The sequence below is a fragment of the Mesocricetus auratus genome, unplaced genomic scaffold, assembly GCF_017639785.1.
Source record: "Mesocricetus auratus isolate SY011 unplaced genomic scaffold, BCM_Maur_2.0 Super-Scaffold_100007, whole genome shotgun sequence".
Classification (NCBI taxonomy): Eukaryota; Metazoa; Chordata; class Mammalia; order Rodentia; family Cricetidae; genus Mesocricetus; species Mesocricetus auratus.
In genome coordinates this window covers 68,563,423-68,588,755 of record NW_024429191.1, presented here as the reverse complement: position 1 = coordinate 68,588,755, position 25,333 = coordinate 68,563,423, and the positions used below count along the sequence as shown (strand labels likewise).

Below are 25,333 nucleotides of genomic sequence, written 5' to 3'. Positions count from 1 at the left end.
CCATTTCCTTTAAATTTTCGAATTTTGTGGAGTACAGGTTTTCAAGATTTTTTTAAACTAAGGATTGTATTCATTTACAATGAACAATTAAATCTTAAAGTCTGGGATTTTAATAAGTTTATTTAGACCACTGGCTTTTAGAAAATGAACTCTAGCCCAAATTGTTTAAATTATTCCTACAGTTTTATTGTTTGCCCCAAATTAGTGAATAGATCTTGCTAGTCAATTGAAATGACACTATTGGTAAAGGGAAATAGTAATCTAATTATTTGGTGATGTTGGTTTTATTTGGCTAACTCTAATTTCCCTAATAATGCTCAATTTCTATAAACACACATAAGCCACTTAGGGGAAATCTGCATCATGATCACATTTGAGAATTACCTGATCCTCAATTACAAGTAAGCTAGTCCACCAGCTGTGTATTTGGCTACAGTAGTAATCAGAGGGGTTTATAGTGATGCACGCCTCAAGCATGCACTGATACCACACAAGGGGTATGGAAAAGCCAGAAACAGCCCTGCCCTGTGGAAACCGGCAGCCTAGTGGACACAGACAGGACACAGGACAACAACGCATCACTGTTTGGGAAGACCCTCTGACTCGGGCTTCACACAGGCTTTTTATTTTCTCAGTTGCACACATAACATTTTTCAGGAATTTCCATAGGAGAGAATTTTTGAAAGACATAATAGCTTTACATATATAATCTATGATCATTGAATTAATCCTTTAATTAATTTCATTTTGCAAAGCTGAAGAGCCCCTTTCTGGAGGTCACTTATTCCATCTCAGAGTCTCTTCACATATTGCTATGGAAGCCAGCCTGGATACAGAGGGGCTGGACAAAATGGTTAAATTCACAGAAGTCACTAGCTGGATCTAGGCACTGGCTCTGTTGTGTGCCTGCCCTATGGCTGGAAATAAACCATGCCACCTTCTCCGTGTCATTTCCTCCTGGTTATACTTGCAAAGGTGGCATCATCAAAAACAGCCAACATTTCACACTCATGGGCCTCCTGAGGTTTTTCTTTTTCTTTCTTTTTAATTTTCATTAAAATGAGTATTTTTGCCAGTAATTTTCTTTCAGTATTTGCAATTTTTCTAATATTACACACACACACACACACACACATATTTAGATTCTTGTAAAAAATTATATATCAAAGACCCAAAGATGTTTTCATTAATTGGAACTTAATATTTGATATCTGTTATATATTTCCTACAAGTGTCATAAACACAGAACAAAAATCAAAATCTAATTTCTTACCTTTAAAACAAGTGTTCTTTTAAGTGTGGCTCTTTTGATGTCATTAATACTTGGCATTTTATAGCCACTTATTAATTTCTCCAGTACTCCAACATTATGGGGTCATGAAACAAATGATATTAAGAAGTCTTTGCTTATTTTTGCTTTCTGATTTGGTGTGTGTGTGTGTGTGTGTGTGTGTGTGTGTGTGTGTGTGTGTGCACGCGCGCCCCTAGAATGTATTACCTTGTGGTTTGTTATCCTACAGCTTTGTCTTAGGCGTGGTAAAATAATCTAGGCAGGTCTTCAGCTCACAGTGATGCTGTGATGTCTGCAATGGAGAGTGAGCAAGGGGACATCCTTCTTCATAACTGACAGTTAAGAATAGATTATTGTACTTTTTGTGCCCAAGTCATCTTTCGAGAGAGACTGTCCTTAATTTTTATTTTGAAAAAAATAAATTTGCTTTTCTTTTTGAAGGAACACATTTTGATCCTCTAGCTAAGAGGTAAGAAACAGAAGGAGGGTAATTATAATGGGATTTAAATAATTCACTTAACATTTCTTTGCCAATAAAATAAAGCATGTTCTCTTGAGCCTTTTTTAAAATAAACTCTACAATATGTCTTTCAATTTACTAATATTATTTTTAAAAACACACAGCACTGGTAACCTACTGCTCGACAGCTATCGATTTCCAGCAAGTGATCTAGCAACCGATCAAAACCAAATGGCCTTTCAGGTTTTCAAATGCACCTGAGTGACTGTTGATGACTCTCCAAATCAAATCAGATGCCATCTCTCTGCAGAAACATTTGCCAAGGGTACGGGGTGTTCAGATGAGAATTTTTTGTATCTCATAGTCAACTTCATTTATTTACAAGCCCTCTAAATTTTTCATTCCAAACAGCGACATCTCCCTTTATGAACCATGAGGTCTTTATTAATTAAACAGAGTAGTCAGCTGAACTGATTTATTCTCCACTTAGCTGAATTACCAAACACACAAATCAGGGTGAGGGGGACTATTTCTAATACTAGAATGTTCTCCAAGCCAGTAGTAAATCTGGGATTATCTCATCATACTGATTATGTCAAAGAGCATTAGCCACCATGCTCACTAAGACATAAAATTGAACGACAGACTCAAGACTGGCTCCACTCCAGCATTATAGGCAGAATTCCAATGTGTTCTTGCACTAATCAAAAAGCCCTAATTATCAATAAAACTAGCTGTGATCAGTTTTTGAATGTCTACTCTTTGCCAGGCCTTTTACACACACCACCTGTGCTTCAGAAGTTCTGTCTCATGGGTTCTAAGTATTTTGTATTATTCCGTTTACAAAGATCCAATTATAGCCTCTGAGACACCAAAAACCTTTCCTTATTGACTTGGGTTTTTTGTTTGTTTGTTTGTTTTTAGATTGCCTTGCTATTTTCTAGTAAATAGTTACTGGGATTACATGTTTAGTATTTAGAGATGTGCATGCAGGTAAGGTTTTTTGTTGTGTTGGTGGTAGTGGTGGTGGGGTGTGTTTGTGTGTGTGTGTGTGCACGTGTGCGTGCACGCGTGCACGTACGCATGTTTCTTTACCAATAAAATCAAGCTATTATCTTAGGCTTTTATCTTAACAAAAAAGTATACTAGGAATATAAGGCTACTTAAACGTTAAGTATGAGCTTTGAGTGAAGTCACATTTTGTCAATAAAAAGTCTTGATGATTCTTGGGAGTTTCTCTCGTACCAGGTTTCTACCTGACCCCAAAATGCACCCCCATGAAGACATCTCTTTCATTACTCTTGCCCTCTATCCCTCCCCCAACCCAATCACTCATGTTCCCATTCCCGCCCGCACCCCGTTTTCTCAGGAGATATCTTTTATTTCCCCTTTCCAAGGAAATCCATGAGTCTGTCTTTGGGCCTTCCTTGTTATCCAGTCTCTCTGGAGCTGTGGGTTGTAGCATGGTTCTCCTTTACTGTATAGCTAATATCCACATATAAGTGAGTACATACCATGTTTGTCTTTCTGGGTCTGGGTTACCACACTCAGGATGATGTTTTCTTGTTTCAGCTACAAGGATGACCCCCAGCTAAGACTCCTGGAAATAGTGGATAGGTAGCCTGAACTAGCCATCTCCTATAATCAGATTAGTGACTACTCTAATTGTCATCAGAGTAGTTCATTGAGTAACTGATGGGAGCAGATGCAGAGATCCACAGTCAAGCACTGGTCCAAGCTCTGGGAATCCTGTTGAAGAGAGGGAGGAAGGATTGTACAAGCCAGGGGGTCAAGGCCATCACAAGAGAACCCACAGAGACAGCTAGCCTAGGTTCATAGGAACTCACAGACTCTAGTCCGGCACCTAAGGGAATTATCTGTCCCTCTACATATGTGTGACAGTTGTATATCTTGATCTATTTGTGGTACTCAACAGTGGTAGCAGGGCCTGCCGTTGATGCTTTGTCAGGCTTCTGGAAGCCTATTCCTCTTACTGGGTTGCCTTACCAAGGCTTCATATAAGGGGAGGAGCTTAGTCCTACCTCAACTTGATATGTCATGTTTTGTTGATAACCATGGGAGACCTGCCTCTTTCTGAACAGAAACAGAAGAGTGAATTCATGAATCTTGGGGGAGGGGTTGCGGGAGACAGAGGAAAGGTGGAAGGAGGGGAAACTGTGGTTGGGATGTAAAGTAAATGAAAATATTTGATTTTTAAAAAGTATCTTGATGAAGGTTATTAACAATAACAAATTTTAGGTAGAGCTTTCTAACATCAATTGTAGAGAGTCAGTATCTATAGTTTTTCTTAGACATCTTGCCTTTGATTACCTGAGTTACCAATTTACCAATGTCTATATGGTTACATAGTTAATATTTCAAGAATGAGACTATCATTTGTAAGATAGTCAAATGGCAAAGCATGTACCTGCACTTGTCCTGCAGATGCTTGTTTCTGACTTTATTGCTTCCTACTCTCCCCATTTAGGTAACATTATAAGGGAAGGGAGTATTTAAAATAATTTAAACAACACTCTCTGAGCTGTACCAGTACATTGAAACTGGGCCAGTAAACATTGAATCTCTGGATTCTGAGACTGTCAAATCCACGAAGCAGTGTTATCCAGCACATTCCTTGTGAAAGCATACTCTGTGCAGGATGGTGCCTATCCATCTCACCGTGCCATGGCATCCCAGCCCTCTTGGTTACACTCCTTAGTATTTCTTTAACAGTCCTTTCAGTTTAGGCCTCAAAGGGGCCTTGAAATTAGCTGAATCTGGGCTTGATGCCCCAGTAAGTTTAGCCTTCATAAGACATCCCTTTGAACACTTTAAAGAGAGTGGCAATAGGAATTACGGCTGAGAGAATAACTGTTCCTTTTTAATATCTGACTTACTGTTTGATAATTTCAGACATGTATGCAATGTGCTTTGATCTAATCCATTCCTCATTCCCTTTCCTCCCTTGCCCACCCCCATGACTTTTCCTTCCCAACTTCACGTGCTCTCATTTTCTTTTTCTAAGCTCACTGAGTCTACTTAGTACTATCTGTACATGCATGCATGCGTGTAAGACAATCCCCTGGAGGATGAGTAGCCAGCCCCTCAGAGGCCAAATCTCTGCCCTCTTCTACAGCCATCAGGTGCCAAGAACTCCTCAGCTAGGTGGGACTTCATGCGCTTCTCCCTGTCTAGGCAGGGACTTCGACTGGCTTCATCTTGTGCAGATCCTATGCATGCTGACACAGCTGCTGTTGAGTTCCTATGTGCAACAGCTGTGCCATGTCCAGCAAGTACTTTTCCACTGCAGACATTCACTGCCTGTGACTCTTTCTATGCCTCTTTCTCAACGATCCCTCAACCTTGTGGGAGGGGGGTGGTGATGTCCCATTTAGAGCTGAGCTCTCCACCTTCTCTGAGCACTCTACAGTCTCTTCTTGTGTGCATGATAATCAGTTGTGGATTTCTGTATTAGTCATTTGATGAGGGTTGAGAGATGTGCTAATATATGGAATGAAGGTAAGAACTTAGCCAGGCAGTGGTGGTGCATGCCAGGCAATGATGACACACGCCTTCAATCCCAGCACTTGGGAGGCAGAGGCAGGCAGAGCTCTGTGAATTTGAGGCCAGCCTGGTCTACAGAGCGAGTTCCAGGACAGCCAGGGCTACACAAAGAAACCATGTCTCAAAAAACCAAAAATAACTTTAAAATAATAGAAAAAATAAAATAAAAGAAGTTAGGGGGTAGTTTATTACTGTGTCCATTTGCAGAATAATAGATTAAGGTTCTTCTCTAAAGTCTATGGCCCAGACAGCCATGGGTTTTTAGCCCCATAGGCATGAGTTGCATCTTATGGAGCAAGTTTTGAATCCATTCAGAAAGTATTGGTTACTCCTGTAACATTAATGTCACCAGTGGGTGTATCTTGCCAGACCTCTCATTGAAGTTCACATGGTTCATGGCTGGGTAGGACTGTTGTGCTTAGGCTGGCGGTGTGTACAGAACCTTCCAATACTGTGAAAACTAGCCAGTAGGGAAGAACTTTGCAGGTCCATGCCAGCTTGATTTCTCCATGTCCCATGACTCAAGTATATAGTGTCTTCAGCAATAGGGTCTTACTATCAAGTTCTGGAGGGGAGACAAGAGCAATGGCTACAGCCTGTGATGCTTGAGGCTCAGGGAGCTATGGAACCCCACAACTCAAAAGTAAGTAATCTGTAAGTGACACTGGGCTTTTTATTTGATAGTCCACTGTATATGGGGTTGGCATGTACAACTAATCGCCTTTTATATATGGATGTATTCTAGGAAGCTTCCACAGTAGTAGGTGTCCATATAGGCTTTTCATTGATCTTAAGTGTTATTTCTCACCATATTCCCTCTCTGCCAGTACACTCAAACTCTGGAAACTGAAGATACCTGGGCCCTGTCACTTCCACAGTTACTCTTGAACTACTTGAAGTCCTTTACCCCATTGTGAAACTATTAGTAATCTATTTCTACAGAAAGATTCATTTATAAATGTCCTTCCTACCCCATCCCCACTCCAAGGGATTGAGCAAATGGTAATGGACATACAAGAATCATCCAGCTGAGTTAGGAATCTGAGACACACATTCACCATGTCTGAGTGTGGTTTATGGTGTTCTGCCACTCCCTAAATGTATCTATCCCCTGCCCCAGTGCCCCTTCCCCGCCTCTGCTTCTGTTCCTTCTCCCCACAATGCTCTTCAGGACCCTCGTCATTTGTTCTGAGAACTCATCAGGCACCACAAATGCAGAAATAAAAAAGACAGTTCCTGCTGTTGGGGAGTTTCCTAAGCAGCAAGAAGGCTGACAATAGATATGCATTTATAATATAGGAAAGTTAAAGAGGAGACTATGGGTTCAGATGGGAGGAATCATAAGGAGAATTTGCTTCTTTGGAGTTAGTGTGTACTAATTCCCTAGGGAGGAGAAATGTGGCCCAGAATCATACTGTAGAATGTCTTTGACCCAGAATCAGTTAGAACCAAGTGTTTTACAGGTAAATGACCATGTATGCTTTGTCATTTAGGAAGGTCTCTGGCTTAGAGTGGAGAATGAGTTAGGACGGAAATAGAACTGAGACAGAGAAGCTATTTCAGCATACCAGACTATTGCATTGGAAAAAGAAAGGAGGAGACAGACTCCAGAGATGATGCCCACAGTTAGACAGCCATAGGACATGCTCACAGACAACATTGGGAGAGGAAAAGGCATTTCGAGGTGATACATTCATCTGCATTCATGGTTATTGAAGACCCTTAAAACATCTCTAAGACTTACTAACACCACTGGATCCAGTTCTAACTGCTTCCTGTCCCAGGAGCTGGCAACCGGGTAGCAGTGTTCCCAGGATGGGTACTTGTTTGGCTGGTGGAAAGTCTTTCCCATTCTAATCCATACCCTTCGTTCTTCTCAAGTCATGTAACACAGACCACGTCCTGGATCCATCCCATGATGAGTGTCCTGAACCTGTCCTGCTCAGAGGAGAATGAAGAAGACTGTCCCAGAGAGCTGACAGACCAGAAAAGCTGATGACTGTCCATGGAAATGTGCTTCAGTCCTCTGGCTTTTCAGTCCAGGTGCACAGGCAGACACAAGATGCCACAGCCTGATAAGCAGGAATCCAGCACATTCTACCAGGCAGCGTGTCAACCTGGAACTGTGGTATTTCTGTATACATGTTAAAGACCAGCTGCCCACTATACTATTTGAAAATAATTTAGTTGCGTTTGTTGAAGTCATATATAATTAGCGTCTAACTTTTCGTATATGATTGGGTCTATATAACTTAGTATATAGTTCATTGTTTGGTATTAGATGCAATGGTTTTTATGCCAAAATCTTATATTGGAAAGTTATATAAGCATATGAAACTACTACTTTTCTGATAGTCCCCTCTCTCTACTCACAGTTTAGGAAAGTGATCTGAGAAACTTTTGGAAGGGTGCTGCTATATGGGTAACCCATTGGCTGCTGAATACAATCTTTGTTTATTTGTTTGTTTTTACCTGTAATTCATAGGACATAATCTAACTTCATTGTTAGGAGACTTCTCTCGTGTATAAAATGCTTCCAAATCTCATCTTATTTAAACCAAACAGTGTGGTGGTAGGGCTGGTCTGTTGGCCATTTTCACTCTTGTCTTCAGCTGGATGAACAGTGCTTCAGAGAGACAGAGCGTCCTGACCCGGGATTGAGACTGACACCTCACCTTCTGATTCCATGTCCAGTCAGTCCCCTTTGCCCTGCTCCCAACTGTCCTCACAGGGGGAGGTTATAGTCCAACAGAGCACCTTCATTCTGTTGACTCAGCTGGGTCCACAGCTGTGCATTCCACGCAATCCAGAGGACACCTCCGAGTAAATTGTGGCCTCTTCTTAACCCCACCCTCTCCTTCTGTGGGCCCACCCCTCATCACCCCTGGACACCCACCAACTGCTCTATGACTTGTCAGCAGGCTTTGTCCCATGGCTCATGTTTTCTAAAATAAAGACCCTGGATCACGCGAGTGGTTTGGCATGCTTGGGCACCATTGCCAGAAGGAGCATCTAAGGAGAGCTGATAGAAATAAAGGTATCTCTTAAAACACTGCCAGGCTGCTTGTAACAGAACGAAGGCCTGGAGCCAAGTGAGGCAGCCCAGCATCACTTCAGCAAGCCTAGCACTCCTGAGAACACGGTGTGAGAACACAGTGTGAGAATCCTCACATAAATGAGTCACTGAGTTCCTACGGTCATAGCACCTATGTCAGCATCGGTTCCCAGCTCCTAAGTTTTCTACTGAGTTTTACCTGGTATATAGAATGTGTATGGAGAATACACATGGGCATCATATCCACTCATACCTCTCTGCATACATGAAAGACTGGGGATTTACATTGAATACACTTAGGATTCCTAGTTTAGGTCTTGAGGACAAGCATAAAGTCAGTCAAATGCAGACTGACAAAGAGTCATTAACCCTGAGAAAGACAGAGTGGCTGGAGCAAATATACCCATCTCCTCACTGCTGTCTGGATACTAGGAAGCTTCGGAGGGGACAGTTTTGAGATCAGCCCCAGAGGGAGCTGTTCCTCAAGTCTCCAAGAGGCGAATGGACACACACACTTTTATAAGAGAGTATCTATGCTGTAAAAGGCGGACTCCTTTCAGGAGATCCCCCACCCCACTGGAGAGTGTCCTCCCTTGTTTGTAAGGGGAGCTAAGATGAGATCCTGAAGCATGCAGTCTCTAGTCCATGTGCCCATGTGTGTGTGGCACTCACCACCTCTCTGCTGCATGTACCAATCCCTCCCTGTTTCTGTCAAACACATCATCAAAAGGGCTATAAAACTCAGTGCTCTTCAGTGAACATTCTATGCCACACATTGCAATGTACAATGAACATGTATTAGCTTACTGTCTTCTTTTGGAAGGTTATTTTGAGGCAGTTTCTCCCTGTGCAGCCCCCCTGCCTCAGCATCCCGAGCACTGGGATTTTAGCACCAAATATCTTCTTAAAGACACCCATAAGTGGAGAAGCATAGTGAACCCTGTTTTGTGTAGAAGCCTAGGTTCAGAGAGAAGTGGTTGCTGCCCAAGGATCCCACCATGCCTATGTGTTGATGCTGGACCTCCAGGCAAGCCTTTGATTCCAGGATTTCTTTAAACCAGCGGGAAGAGCTGCTTGGATTCAGTCAACTCTGCAAGGCTCCAGCACTCAGTCAGTGAGGGACTTCCTAGTTCACAAAAAAGAATTCCCCCAGGAGAAAATGGCATTCCTACAGGTTCTGGTGCTTCTCCTGGGAACTGGGAACTAGCTAAGAGCAGCCTCTGAATTAGCTAAGTCAGGTGAACACCCACTGAGATGCCTTCTCTAGTCTCATGATGTCCAAACCAGCAGATAAGAGGGACAGGGACACTTGGAGAATCTCAAGAGGGCTCAATAGGAATGCTTTTCTGATGCAGATAGAACCCTGATTTACTTTTGGGGAAGTTGATAGTCTTCAACTTAAATTAGCCCCCTCGCTGTGGTCACCCATCAGAAATGCTTCTCCACTGATTCGCCCACTTAAATTCTGGGCTATAGGAACTGAATATGATGATATCCCTCCCAGTGCATGTTCTAGTGGCAGTGGCCATCAGTTGTGGAACAAGTCTCATTTTCCTAATGTCAAGGGAAAGCCTGGCCGTCCTCACTCATTTGTTCCCTCAAAATGCACATGTGCCTCTAGCAATATGACCAACACTCTGGGTACCAGGGCAAAGTAGGACAGCAGCTAACCATCTCTTGGGCTGTTTTAAAAATAAACTGATTCTGAAAGTCAGAATTATAGTTACATTTTAACTTCTGAATTTTAAAAATAATTTATTTTCCTTTCAAAAACATGAAAGTACTGTGGAAATAAATTGGGTTAAATAAATAGCCCGCCTCACTTTCTAGAAGCTGCCATCACCAATATTTCAATGAATATTTTCACTCAAGGACAAGCATGTCCCCCTCAAAAGTTCACCTTTGAGTTAGTATATTGTGACCCATCTTTTTATAACACTATAGGCATTTTTGTTGTATTTCAAATGTCTGCATAAGCTACCACCTCTAAGAAGCTCATTGTCTGTGTGTCCAGCAACTTATTAATGAAACCTTAGGCTACTTTAAGTTCCTTCCTGTAACAGTGTCACACTGAGCATTTGTGTATTCATTAAAACCCTTTCTTCAAGTGTCCCTGCACTAAAATGCTGCTGTCCATAGTGTGGAGACTTTTGTAAGTGAGCCACTGTGACCAAGTACAGTCAACGTTTTGTCCCCGGAAGAAGAGCCTGTCCATTCCTAGCTAAAAATGTGGGAGTTTTAATCATTAGGTTGTAGCATTTCTTTAGCATCCAAGACTGACTTGCTGTGTATAGGAGAGTCTGGCAGTGAATAAGTCAGTGTTTCACATATATCACTGCTCTCATTGTTTTCCCCTTTACATAGAATGATAATGGTGAATGGCTTCTAAATTAGCAGAGACAACACACACTTATGCATATAATACAAGAGCCTCCACTTCTCCGTCGGTGGAATGGTGGCAATACTTCCTCCTCATGCCCTCATAGTCCCAGCACGCATCACCTAAGTAACTACTGGATGCCTGGCCATCCAAGGTGTTAGGAGCTTTCTGGGTAGCACAGATTCCCAAATCTCAGTGTCTGATATTTCTACACACACACACACACACACACACACACACACACACACACACACACACACACCTGATTTTTCTGTATAGGGTAAGAAGTGAGGAATTTGTTTCCTTAAGAAACCCTTAAATTTGAATAATTCTGGAAACTTCTGACCCCTCCCCCACCACCACCTTGGCTAGGAAAGGGTAAGAAGGAATGTGCAGGAAGAGGTTCTCCAATAACAAATGAAAGGCAGCTGTCAAAATAGAGAGTCAAATAGCACAATCACAAAGTGCTTGAACAATCAGAAAATATTATTCTTTTTCTAGGGAAAAATGGGACATTTCTCTATGGTAAGCAAAATGTAACTTTTTGAAGGGTCAACACACTTGACATTTTTATGATACTTACACAGAAAGAACTGAGCAAACATTAATACAGCTTTCACGGTCTTGTGTATAATTTTCAAGATGATGAAAGGCATAGAATACGCCTGTGGAATTTACAGAATTAAGCAGAATGTGTCTGTGGAATGTAACTTTTAAAATGTTATACCCAAGATGTTTTAGCCATAGCTGTTCACCTATAATATCACTGTATCAGTAAAACAATTTTATAAATACTAAATGCAGTGCTAGGTTGCCTTTATTCCTCTTCCCTCCTGCCCCTATTGGGGGGTGTGTGTGGAGGGTGTGTGTGTGTGTGTGTGTGTGTGTGTGTGTGTGTGTGTGTGTGTGTGTGTGTGCATGAGCTTGTGGAGACCAGAGGCGGATGTCGAGTGTTGTCTTCCTTGATCACATTCGCCCTTAATCTTTGAAACATTCATCTCCCACTGAAGCTGAGACTTGTAGATTTGGCTTAGCTAAGAAGGGTGCTTACTGCACAAGAACGATGGTCTGAGGTCAATGCCCCCACAACCCTGGAAAGAGAACACTGGGTGTGAGTGCATCCATGGTAAGCAAGGACTCCCAGGTTTGCCGGCCGGTTAGTTAGTCTAGCTGAAACAGCAAGGCCCGGGTTCAGTAAAAGACCCTGTCTCAAGGAAGTGAGACAGAAAGTGATGGTACAGGACACCTTATATTCTCCTCTGGGGTCTGTACCAGCGCATGGTTGTGCTTGTACTTCAAAGAATGAAAGAATAGATACAGTAAGTGACGAGGAATCAGATGAAGGCAGGAGGCAGGAGGAGCTTCCCAGATACAGCAGGATACTTGAGTTTTGTAGATGAGAAAAGAGATTGGAGAGAAAGTCAAGATTTCAGGAAGTAGAGGAGGCCAGGGGGTTAATGAAGAGAACCGAACAGGTAAGAGAATCAAATCTGTGCTTTAGAAAGATGATAACTCTGAGAGGTGAGGGGGCAGGTTCTTGTGGACAATCTGTGCTTTAGAAAGATAACTCTGAGAGGTGTGAGGTTAGGTTCTTGTGGACAATCTGTGCTTTATAACTCTGAGAAGTGTGAGAGGCAGGTTCTTGTGGACAATCTGTGCTTTAGAAAGATAACTCTGAGAGGTGTGAGGTTAGGTTCTTGTGGACAGGGTGGTGTAGAAGAAACGCACAAAATGAGAAAGATCTGGAAACAAAGGGACAAGAATGCTTCCATTCTTGGAAGGGAATGTGGATGGGATGGGAGAAGTTTCCCAGATCTTCATGTGCCCAGGCACACCATGCCACCGTTTCAAGAAGACACAAGCAGCAGCTTTTCCTCTGCCCTTTAAGAGACATCAGTGGGGTTTCTTTGTTCCTTGAAAGTTTGCCTGGCGGATGAGGTCCAGGTGCCCCTGTCTTGATTACTTTCCTCACAGCCCGTGGGGTGAAGTATTTCCCAGCTACAGACAGGAAAGCCTGTCTCCGTTGCCCAGTGCCCTCAGATCTGCTTTGGAAAGCATGTCGTTTCCATCTGCCCACTTAGTTGTGGTCCTGGCACTCTAGAAAAGATCATACGCTTTGTCTCTCTTCTTACATCGCATCTTCTCTTGAGGCAACGAATGTTAATAGGACTAGTCGTTTAAGTATGTGATAAAGGAGGGAAAAGAAGTGGAAAAGGCTTTGGTAAATTTCAGTTGTATATGCTTTGCATAAAATGCAAATCACTTGAAGGCTATAGTCATAGGTGTCTTGCATTGCATCCCTAATACTTAACCAAGTGCGTGGCACTTGGTGTCTCAGTGAATAAATGAACACAAATGGGTGGGAGCTAAACTGGAAACTGTGTCTTAGCTATGGGTGGTACATTATACTGAGCAAACATGTGTTGAACATCTACTGTGTAGCAGGCACCGTGCTGCATTCTGAAGGCGAATAAGATAGGCTAAGTTCCTGCCCCCGTGCAGCTTGGTCCATTATTACTCCCATTTCCAAGAGAGACAACAAAACAACATCATGACAAACCCATGAATACTATGAGATGAAGAAACCAGGGATGGGGGGGGGGTAGGCAGAGAAGTATTTCATGATGAGGGAATAGGAATAAAGGAAGTATTTTATGCATAAAGATTTACATTTATGTTTTTATTTTTAATTGTGTATATGTATGGTTTTGTTATGTGAGTGCAGATACCCACAGAGGCCAGAGATATTCAGTCTCTCTGGAGCTGGAGTTAAAGGTGGTTGTGAGCTGTCCCATGTGGAGCTGGGAACCTGACTCTGGTGCAGTTACATGGTCTTAACTGCTGAAAGCAAATCTCTTTCCCCGGGGGTGCTTTTGACACAGCTGCTGATCTGATTGCCCAACCTGCCCTGGAAGAATAAAAAGCAAACTTAGAATTAGTAAAAGTAATATGAGGTTGAAGGTAAAAGTCAGATGAAGGGGCTCTGGAGATGACACATTCAGTCAAGAAGAAGCGAGTTTAACCTCCTGGAATGCTTGTGGAAAAGGCACTGCCTGCTTGTGATCCCAGTGCCGGAGACACAGAGGCAGGGGTATCTCTGAGTTCAAGGCCAGCCGAGTCTACAGGGTGGCAAGTTCCAGGAATGCCAAGGCTATACAAAGAAACCCTGTCTTGAAAAACAAACAACAAAAAAGTGTATATCACTGAATTTGCAATTCATTTTGTCAACACAGAACATGTGTCTCACCTTCTACACCCTGGATCTTTAAGTCAAAGTCCATGTATTGTTGTTTTTTAATCTCACACTAGATAAAGCTCAATAGATATTTACAGAAGAAAGTGAAAGTGTGATTTATAACTTTCAAAACCTCTTTGAACTGTTTTCTGTTCTGGCAGGAAAAGACAAATTGAGCAAAAGAGAAAAATGAACTAAGCATGTCTGTATTAACTAGTCCCACTAACATTGGGAATATAATGGATTTCAATGAAGAAGGAAGTATGTGGCTATAGAACTTGAAACTTGGTTGTGGTGACAGATTTTAAAGCACGTACTCAGCAGTGTTGATGTGCCCAAGGATTCAAAAAGTCACAGCAGAATGACACTGGTATGCAAGGGAAGAAGATAAACCCTAAAACCAAAAGACAAGGTTGGTGTGTTTCAAGGCAACTTCTGTTCTTGTGAATTAATTAGTCATGTTCCTGAAGAATTGGTTTGGCACATGGGAGCTGCATATTGCCATAGTTACCTGAAAGTACAGAAATCATCCCATATATAATTAGCCCCGCTGGATTTCCTGACTGGTCTAATTCACAGTGGGGAAGTTCACCTTTCTCAGCATTTTTTCTGCAGGAAAGAAAAAAATATAAATCGATTGAATAATAATGTTTCCTTGGATATGGACAATCCAGGCCTAGACTTTCTGTAAGACATCAAACCAAAGGATATTTATGTTTAGATCTATTGGTTTATAGTGAGCAGCCTTGTCATCCCAAGAGAGATTCCATGCATTTAATTTGGCACCAGCTTTAGGTTTCTGTTTGATAACCACACAACAAAAGAGCTGGTCCCTAATTAAATGCATGGATTACTTGTTTAAGTGGTAAAAGAATTTAATATGAATAAAACCCGAGGGAAATAGAATGTACATACTACACACAGTATATGTTTGTGTATAGATGTATGTGTATGTATGCATAGATACATAGTATTCTTTCTGTGTTTGTGTGTATGTGTCTCTCTCATTACATACCTTTCTTAGATAACAGTCTCCCTTTCCCAAATTTTAAGACTGCCCCTAAGTCCAAATTTCATGTTCATAATAATACCTGCAGTTCACACTTGTATGGAATTTACAAATTAAAATCCACATGCCCTGATGAACTGGTGAGAGGGGGCAAACATTTTATTTCATACATGAAGAGCTGACGTTCATATAAATTACATGTCTTTTGTAGGCCATACTTAAGTGACAAATTGTTCAGATTTTCAGAGTGAAGGTTCTAGTTCCAGGCAGGCTGAGGTAAGAACGAGTGCTGTACCCATAAGGGGAGTCCCACTTTCCCACAAGAAAGGACAATGGCGCTTTCTAAGCACACTTCCCATTTTCCAGGCAGGAGAAAATACTTGAGTAAGTCTGCAGAAGTCCCACAGGAGCTCTAACTAGGAAGGAGTATAAGGGGTATTGAAATACAAAGAAAGAGAAATGACTGCTTCTTCCACAACTGTGTTGATAGTTTCTTCCCTAGGGTTGGAATTGCCCAAAAAGTGTCATCGATGAGAGTTGTTTAGCTGCTTTACTGTTAGGTTGTTATAATGTGAGTTTATTGTTTTCAGTTACCATGCAGAGAAATGGGCTTCTGACAGACATGTACATTCTTGTGAATTTTAACACATACATAGATACATATGCCATCAAGAATGCTAGGGGACTTCTCCAGCTTCTGTGTGTATACATACTTTTCCCTATTGTGTGTGTACATCACAGTTTGATTAGTTATCTACCTATTGAAGTTCATTAGGTTGTCTCCAGAGTGTTGTTTGTTTGTTTGTTTTTGTGGTTGTAGAAAGATATTTTTGTAAATAAGTCTATTAGTTTTTTGCATGAATGTAAATGTTTATCTCTCTAGGTGAAATACCCCCAGAGAATTACTAAATCACATATTGTGTTCCTTTTCTATTTCTGCCATTGCAAATTATCACAAGCATAGTGGGCTAGACAGTACAGATTTATTATCTTACAGTTCTGCAGGTCAGAAACAGCACTGGGATGAATCCAAAGCATCAGAAGGCTTTGGGAGGGAATCTGTCCAGGTTATTGCCAAACTTCAGCTCCCCATAGGTGTAGAACTTGGTGGATGACCCTTCTCATTCACAGCCACAGCTAGTCATGGCCAGTCATGTCATCTCTCTCTCTCTCTCTCTCTCTCCTCTCCCTCCCTCCCTCCCTCCCTCTCCTCTCCTCCCTCCCTCCCTCCCCTCTCCCTCCTCCCTCTCTCCCTCTCCTCTCCCTCTCCCTCTCCCTCCCTCCCTCCCTCTCTCTCTCCTCTCTCTCTCCCTCTCCCTCTCTCTCTCTCTCTCTCTCTCTCTCTCTCTCTCTCTCTCTCTCTCTTTCTCTGTCTTCTCTGACCTCGCTTCGTCACCACACTGTCACACTCTGAGACAGCCAGACCCTGATAATGCAACATAATTTCAACTTCTCAAAGCCTATGCCTTAGACACATCTGTAGAGTTTCTGGGGCTTTTGTGTATGTCTGATCCATGACATCTAGAGATGACAGGTGAGTATGCTGCTCATCTAGCTTTTCAAGAAACTTCCAAGACATTTTCTTGGAAGAAATAGAATGTCTATGACAATTTTTTATTCCCACTGTTTGTATATGAAAGTTCCAGTTGCCCCATGTCCTTGTTACCACTTGGTTTTGTTGGTACGTTTTAGTTTAGCCATTCCCAGGGGTATACACTGTGGAGCACAGACTCCAGGTTCAGGGATCTGATGACATCTTCTCACCTCTGCAGGCACCTGCACTCATGTACATATCACACACACACACAAAAATTAAAACAACCCTAAAAATAATAAAATACATTTTAAAGAGAAATATTGATGTCAATGTGTAATTCTAACATAGTTAGATACTGGGATTATATGAGTGTGGAGTGTAGATGTGACCTCCACCAATAACCACTTGGTTAGTCAAGTGACAGTCAAATGAAATCAGGAAAAATTTGAAATCACCAAGAAGTCATTACAAAGAATAGGGAGAGATTATTCACCATGCTGAATTATATAGGTGTACAGATAACACACCAGTGTGGAGGACTGTGATTTCTGAGATCTAAGGACAGCTGCTCATAGCAGAAATGGTGAAACTTAGCAGGGAGTAAAAATTTTATAGCAAGCTTTCTGGAAATTCTCATCTATGTCTGTATAATAAAGCAGCAATCTGGGGAATCTCTTGAGATTGACTTTCAAATGTCTGAAGTTGACAGAAGCCATCCCAGAGAACTTGGAAGTCATAATTTTACATGTACCAAAACCCAAGCAGGAAATAGAATCCGTCACAGATGGTCTGAATGAAGATACGACTCATAGGTAGGTTGGTGGTGGTTCAGAGAACAAGCAAGCGATGGTGAAGAACTCTCCTACACTACCAACCCAAAAGAGGTAGAAGCCATTTCTGCTTTGAGTACTTCAGGATATGGATACACACATCTCTGGGAGGCAGTGAAACCTGAGCTGTGGAGGAGAAGGCTTCTTGCCATGCTTACAGCATCAATGCAAGGGGCAGACAGACAGGGGGCAGCTCTGAGGTGACTCCCTTCCTTTTCCTTCCTGTCCTGCAATCTTTGGATGTTTCCCAGAATCACATATGAGGAAATCCCAGGGAAGGTGGTCCCCAGGGCTCTGCCTCATTCCAGGGCATGAAGATGATCCCAGATGGAACTGAAGATGCGGATGGGTAACAGCCAGGATAAGGAAAAATCCAGTGATTTCTGATTTGTGAGCCAGAAGACACTGGCTGCGAACCCAAGCATAAATGGGCCAACCATCTATTCAGTCACTGATGCATAATTACTACACATGTTTTAGGGACACTGGTGCTGCTTATGGATGAGATGTACATAGTTCTCGTCTTATGAGAGTTTATGACACAGCATAAGAGGCAAACAAGGAGGTGGACCCATCAGAGGAATATGGTGTGCTTAGATGAATGCAGTGGAGGCATCTAACCAGAAACAAGAAATCAGAAGGAATTCCTAGAGGAGATCGTATCTAAAATAGAGAGGAAACTCATTGGTGAACATTATCCGGTTGGATACAGGATGCTTTAGAGTAATGGCAGAATAGTGAGAGAGTGTGACACTGTGCAGGTTAGGATAGCCATAACATAGCTTTCAGGTGGGTGGTGAGACACAGATATTGAGATTTGCTTGAAGTAATCTTAGAGAAGGTTCCAGAGATAGCCGTGAAACTCTGGAGATGCTTGGGTGCTGTCCTAAAAATACAAGTAAAACAAGGAAAGGCATTCAGCTGGGTGCCGTGGTTGGTTTTATGTGTCACACTTCCTGCATTGAAAAGTATTCACAAAACAGGGGAAACATATTTCTGGATACGTCTGTGAAGGTGGTTCTACAATGTTAGCATTCAAATCAGTAGACTAAGTAAAAGGTGTTCACCTTCCAATGTGGTGGACATCATTGTATATGCTGAGTACGCAAGTCCAGTAACAAAGGGGAGAGAAGGGAGATTATTTTTGCCTCTTCTTGAGCTGGCACTCTTATTTTCTGTTCTCAGACATCAGGAGTCTGGTTCATGAGACCTTAACCTCAGGCGAAGCTCACACCAAAACCATCCCACACCAAGGTTCACAGGTTCTGGTCCAAACCTCAGCTTCTCACCATTGGCTTCCTGCTTCTCAGAACTTCAGATTTGCCCTGAATTATACTCTGTCTTTCTTGGATCCCAGGTTTATAAGCAGCAAACGTGGGAGAACTCAGCCTCCAAAATCATCTAAGCATCCCTGGTGTCTGTCTGTCTATCTGTCATTTATCTATCATCTATTTATCATTTAATTTCCTAAATATTTAGCTTACTATTTAATATAGATCTATTTGTAGCTATAGCTCATTTGTCTATATATATTTCTATCTCTGTAGTTGTACATATAGAACTGGTTCTAAGTCTCAGGAGAACTATTACTAATACACTGGGTAATGGCATAATAAGATGTGTGCATGTGTACATGTTCATATTTGTGTGTAGATGTACTATGTGTGTGCATGTACATGTACGCATGCATGTGTAAGCCAAAGGTTGATGTCAGATGTCATCCTCTATCACCTTCAATCTCATTTTTTGAGACACTGTCTCTCAATAAATCCAACCCACCAGTTGTAATAGACTGGCTGGCCAGTGAGCCTGGGAGCCATCTACCCCATCCCCCACAACTCATGATCTGTCTGTATGTGTGCACAACCACAAGAAGCTTTTAACACGGGTGCTAAAGATCTAAACTCATGTCCTCACACTTACACAGCAGGCAAGTGACCAACTGAGCTACTCCCGATGCCCCTTGTTCTTTTCTCACAGATATGGAGGACCAATGGGCAAGCAGCAGAAGTACAAGATTTACAGAGTGTTCTCTGGCCATGTGTCTCAATGTTTTTCTACCTGTATGAGAACAGTCAGATCTGCACTGTCAGCCCCAATGGACTGCTGAAGCTGTGCATGGATGTGAACAGTGCTTTGGCAACTACAGGACACAGTCACAAATCCATCTACTGTTGCAATGAAAAGCAAATGTGGCTGACACTTTTTTATTTTCCATGGAAATCTGTGCAATCCTCTGACCTATTTCCCAAAGCACAGAGAGGAAATGGGGAATAAAGCACACAGGAGCTGGTACCCCTAGAGGAAGGTGTTCATCCCATCGCTTTCCAAACGTTACCCTGTCCTCTTGGCTGTGCGGCATATGAACATCGTCCAACAGTACGAACTGATGCACAGCTGAGAAGAGATTTGTTGTGCTTTGTTTTCATTTTTGCAAACCTTCTTATGACCACAGAGGGGATAACTAAATTAATGCCATATGCCTGTGAAATCCCTCTGACAGCTTTTATTGTAATGGAAGATGACAATGGTTATCAGAGCAGAAGAAACATGCTTGAGAAAAAGTAAATATCAAACACCTTTTGGGAAACAAGGTCCCTTTCATGACCTTTACAGCTGCCTAGCTCTCTAGAGTGTGGCGCCCAGAGTTGGATGACGACAGTGTAACCAGGGTTTCCTCTTGCTTGAAGAAGTGTGCCTTCTCCCTCTGCCTTGGTTGTGCAGAATTTTAAATGTCACAATAATCACATTTTCCCCCAGGATAGCATGAAATATCACTAGAGCTTAATGGAGATGAACAAATGATCGAATTTAGTTGCTAGTGATATATTAAGTTGGAAGAATCAGATCTATCGTACAAGCTGTCCAACCTCTGAATTGTGTTAACACAAATAGGAAATCAAGTGATAAAATCTAGTGTTTCTGAGTCCCTTACCATACATACAATCCTGTTCCAAGTATTTTACACCTATCATTTAAACCCAACAGTCCTTTAGGGAGGCATTACCATCCCCATTTAACAGATCAATTCAAATGATACATTTGTTGACCTACACAAAGCCATGTGATTTGTGGGCATGTGACTGTCCCTCATGATAGCCATATGTGCTTGACAAAGTTATATAAGTGCTCTAAGCTTCATTGGCAGGAGACAGATAACATCTTAAGATGGCACAGGGTTGAAGAAAGTAGATTGATTACATGCGGCACATTGGTTTAGTTAATCGCTTGCTACATTATCCAGAGTTCTCCAGAGAACCAAACAAAAAAGAAAAAGAAAGAAGGGTGTATATAGAGAGAGTGGGTTGAAAAACTAGGTCGATAGGTGATAGACAGAAAATAATGAATGTATGAATAAATATGAAGATAGACAGGCAAGCAGATACATGCATACATACATACATACATACATACATACATACATAGATACATAAATAGAAGGTAAATAATACTTACAAAGATTTATTATAAATAATTGACTTGTGTGATGTACTGGCTAATTTGATGTCAATTTGGCACAGGATAGACTCATCAGAGAGGAAGGAGCCTCAGATGAGAAGGTGCCACCATTATCAGGCTGTAGACAAGCCTAGAGAACATTTTCTTAATTAGAGGTTGGTGTGGGAGCACCTAGCCCATTATGAGTGGCGCCATCACTGGGCTGTTGGTCCTGGGTTCTATAAGAAAACAGGCTGAGAAGCCATAACCAGCAAGTCAGTAAGCAGCACTCCTCTATGGCCTCTCCATCAGCTCCTGCCTCCAGGTTCCTGCCCTGCTTCAGTTCCTGTCTTGACTTCCTTTGATGATGAACCATAATGTGGAAGCAGAAGCCAAATAAATCCCTTTCTTCCCCATGTTGCTTTGGTCAAGGTGATTCGTCACCACAATAGTAACTCTAACTAAGACGTGTGATTATAGGGGCTGAGGATCCTGCAAACACTTTATCTTCAAGCTGAGGATCACTGGGAGCTGCTGAGGTAGGTCTAGTATCTGGAATTTGCAAGTCAAAGAACAGAAAAGGTAAGTCAAAGTGTAAAAGAAGAATGTTCCAACTAAAAAACAGTGGTGCCGCAAGGAAGAGTTCTTTCTGAACCCACCTCACCCTCACCCGGCCTTCAGTAGATCGGGCCTTTGTGACTTGAAAGGGCAGTCCCTTTAACCAATTCCACCCATTCAGTGCCACTTTTATCCAGAAACTCGTCCACAGACACACCCAAAACATGGGTCTAATGAGTTGTCTGAGCACCCCAAAGCCAAACCAACTTGACACATAATGTTAACCATCCCACCACAGGGCACTTTGTTAACAATGTCACTATCAACTGGCACTATGACTTGACATTCTGTGAAGCATTTTCCATATTTTCTCAAAACCTGAATCAACCATCAGTATAACGGCAATGAAACCAAAGACATACGTACTTTTCTTCCACTAGAACAATTTTTATGAGTTCTTTGAGAATGTTGTACAATGAGTTTTGATCATATTCAGCCTCCTTCCCCTAACTTTTCCGGAATCCACACCTTCTTCCCTTCTCACCCAGCTTTGGTCTTTTTGCTTTTTCCCTATCAAGGCCTACTTGTGCTGCCCAAATATTCTTGTATGTGTGATCTTCAGCAATTCACAGCAACAGTTATACCAGTGAGACTATTTTCTCAAAACTCTTGGTAAAAGTTGAATGCTAATTCAGATAGGAGAATACCACATGTTGATCCCTCCATATAAAATAAATACTTATGGGGCTGTAGAGGTGGTTTGGTGGTTAAGAGCACTAGCTGCTCTTCCAGAGAATCTGGGTTTGATTCCCAGCAGATACATGACAGCTCACAACCATCTATAAGTCCAGTTCCAACCCAACCAATGGCCTGTTTTGAATTCTAGAGGCATTACACACACATGACACATGGAAATAAATGTGGGCAAAACACTCAAACATAACATAAGTAATAAAATATTATTTTTATATAATTAAATAAATGCTGAGCAAACAGCTTCTTACTAGTCATTTAGGCTAGGCCTGTTAGAAAAAAATCATAGAATCAGCTAAGATCACATATTCTGTGCATGGGCATCTTATTAGACTCCCACATCAAACTACATAGCAATACAAATTAACTCAAACATGAAGGCAAGAAGATCACACATACACTACCACCACACCACACCACCACCATACCACAATGCTCTGTGCTATTTTCCTAGACACCAACTTATATCTCAGTTTACCGGAGAACTCAGTTTTTTTTCTGTCTATGTTCAGTGATACTGAAAGACCCCGGCCCAGTATACACAGACAGCTGAGGCTTATGGAAAATTCCGTTTCCCCCACAGCTCAGCTGAATAGTCATTTTTTTTTTATCAGAAGGGAGCTCAGCTCAAGGTCCTAATGGCTGAATAGTCACTACTATCAGAAGGGAACTCTGCTCAGGGACACAGGTGTCTGCTGTCTGCATAGCCACACAGAAACCTATTGTTCCTCAGATAGGGCCAAGGCCGAGACTTGAGTTCCAAGCAAAACCTCAATTGCCCTCGTTCTGAGCCCCAGCCTCATTTAAATTGCCCAATCAGGGTCCTGTAACTAGGCTTCTCGCTTCTGTACTGTGCTTTTTGCTATAAAAGAACCCCTGAGCCCCCAGCTCGGCGCGCTCAGCCCCCCAAGACTGAGACGCCCGGGTACCCGTGTGTAAATAAAGCCTCTTGCTGTTGCATCCAAGCTCGTGGTCTCGTTGTTCCTTGGGTTCGGGTCTCCCTCCCGTGAAAGTCCCCCGCCTGGGGTCTTTCAATACGGTTGAAAGGACTTAAGCACTGCACTCCAAATGCAGCACTACCACATATTGGCCATGTTACCTGGAGCCAAATACTCCCGTCTGTGCGAGAACCTTCTTCTGTGGTCATGAAGCCAACTGCACAGCGTTATTGTCGAGGTGAAGACGAGTACCCATCTGTGTGGCAGCTAGCGCCTTCTCCACGCCTGCAGCCTCCTTTCCCACTCTCTATTCCCTCCTCGATGAGAGAAAAAGCAGACTGTTTTTAAATCGGTACCGGTTGGGAAAGACAAAAAAGATGCTGTCCATTCCTCTCCACAGAAGGAGACTGCTGGAATGGGAAGGCCTGTGGGAACTATCAAGTTGAACTGCACCTGGTTTCCTTGGGATGTGGGGTGAGGAAGTGCATTCGGGTCCACCCTGGTCCACCTGTCCAGACATTTGCTATAAATTGAGATTTTAGTGCCACCATCTATCGACATGCTTCTTCAAACAATTGCTCACAATTTAAACAACAATGAATTAATGTCCAAGAAAAATAAAAAAGGAATGAAAGTAGTTAGGAGGGAAATGCCTTTTTATAGTAGACGCCGTGAATAAACTTTCAGAATAAAGCAATGTGTGGAAACAAAAGCTCTAGCTGTATTTTAAGCTAATACAAATATAGGAAATGAGTTTTCAAGAATGAATAGTTTCGGTTTTCAGCAGGGCCGCCAGTGCTGCTGGTTGTTTAGGGAGCCGAGCAGGGGCTGGAGGTGTGGGAGGCCTGCCACTCCGGCTCTGGGGTCGGATGGATAGTTTCTTCTTCAGTTGTGAGCTCTTCGGCCACATCCGCTCCTTCGCTTTCAAGGTTGAGGAAGAGGAGGATACGGAACTCATGCTGGTGTTGAACATGCTGTGTCTTACCGAGGGGGCCAAGGACGAGTGTAATGTGGTGGAAGTCGTGGCCTGGGATCATGACAACCAGGAGATTGCAGTCCCTGTGGCCAATCTCAGGTTATCTTGCCAGCCCATGCTCAGTCTGGATGATATCCAGCTCCAACCACCTGTAACCTTCCGCCTGAAGTCGGGTTCTAGTGCTGTGCGCATCACTGGTCAGCATCGGATTGATTGTATAAGCAATGATCTTTCTGAAGAACGTGAGGATGATGAGAGTGAAGAGGGGGGAAGTTAAGCATCCTTCCTGCCAAAAAGCACAAGGGCAGGCCGTAGCCTTCTTTGCCTAGGTTGCTGCTTACTACAGGTATCGTGTGCCGTATGTTCCTGGACAGGTTTCAAGAATTGTAAATGTTCTTCTCTTGTTGAAGAGGAGAGTTGGGGGAGGCAGAAGGTGGGATGTGGGAACACCAGACCTTGAGCAGAGACCCACTTCCCCTTCTGCCTGGGAGTAGGCAGCTGTAAGACAATGTTTAGTAAAAACATGTTTACTAAAAACGATACAATAAGTTCCTGGAAAAGGCCTTCCCACGGAAACCGCCCTGACCTCGACCTTGTCCAAAGACTAACCGCACCTTCAAAACCCACACACATCCACCTCTGGTCAGGGGAGAACCAGCCAGGGTAGAGGAGAGAGCAGAAGCTTCTCTGGTGGGAGCCTTTCTTAGGAAGTTTTCTTGAACCTTTTTGGAGCCTGTTTAAAGTTTTCTTTATATCGTTGAACGAGTCTCTGTGTTGTCAATCCCCGACACCCTCCGCACGTTCTCGGACACAGGCCGAGAAGCAGACGTGACAGTGGGAGGGACTTGGATTGGCGCTAAGAGAACTGGCATTCTCCATAGGTCCTGTGTTTGTTCCTACAGGTTACCTAAAGCTTCCCTTTTCTGTTGGGGGTGGGATGACCTTTGAACATCTCTCCTGACCTATCTCCCCCCACCTGCCCAGACTGAAAGTTTTGTGAACCCCCCAGGTTCAGTTCTCAGCCCTGCATAAAAACAAAAATGAAGTCAGAACAACTCGTTTTTTAACACTTTTTACATTTTTAGAAAAAAGTCTAAATAAAGTGGTGTGTGGTTTTTTACAAAAAAAAAAGAATAAACAGTTTCATTGCATACTAAGACTTTCAAAATGAATCCTATTAGAATAAACTTGAGTGATAAGTGAAAGCATGTAGTTCCATGAAGGAAGGGGTATGTAACGAAAACACTATGTGGAGAAAATATGAAAATATACATATATGATAACTCAGTTTTAGAGGAGTTAAGATACT

At 42.5% G+C, this 25,333-nt stretch overlaps 1 protein-coding gene and 1 pseudogene across 2 annotated transcripts in view; both read left to right on the top strand.

Annotated features, from left to right (window-relative positions):
* The window catches only part of Stxbp4 (syntaxin binding protein 4), a 159,283-nt gene extending 147,734 nt beyond the window's left edge, over window positions 1–11,549 (top strand). For both annotated transcript variants that reach the window (XM_040749472.1, XM_005075817.4), the window contains one exon: window positions 7,197–11,549. In XM_040749472.1, coding sequence (XP_040605406.1) covers window positions 7,197–7,204 — 8 coding nt within the window. In that variant the 3' untranslated portion in view covers window positions 7,205–11,549. The remainder of the gene's footprint in view (window positions 1–7,196) is intronic.
* An 11,706-nt stretch (window positions 11,550–23,255) lies between these two features.
* On the top strand, window positions 23,256–24,339 carry LOC101837604 (annotated as a pseudogene).
* The last annotated feature ends 994 nt before the right edge of the window (window positions 24,340–25,333 follow it).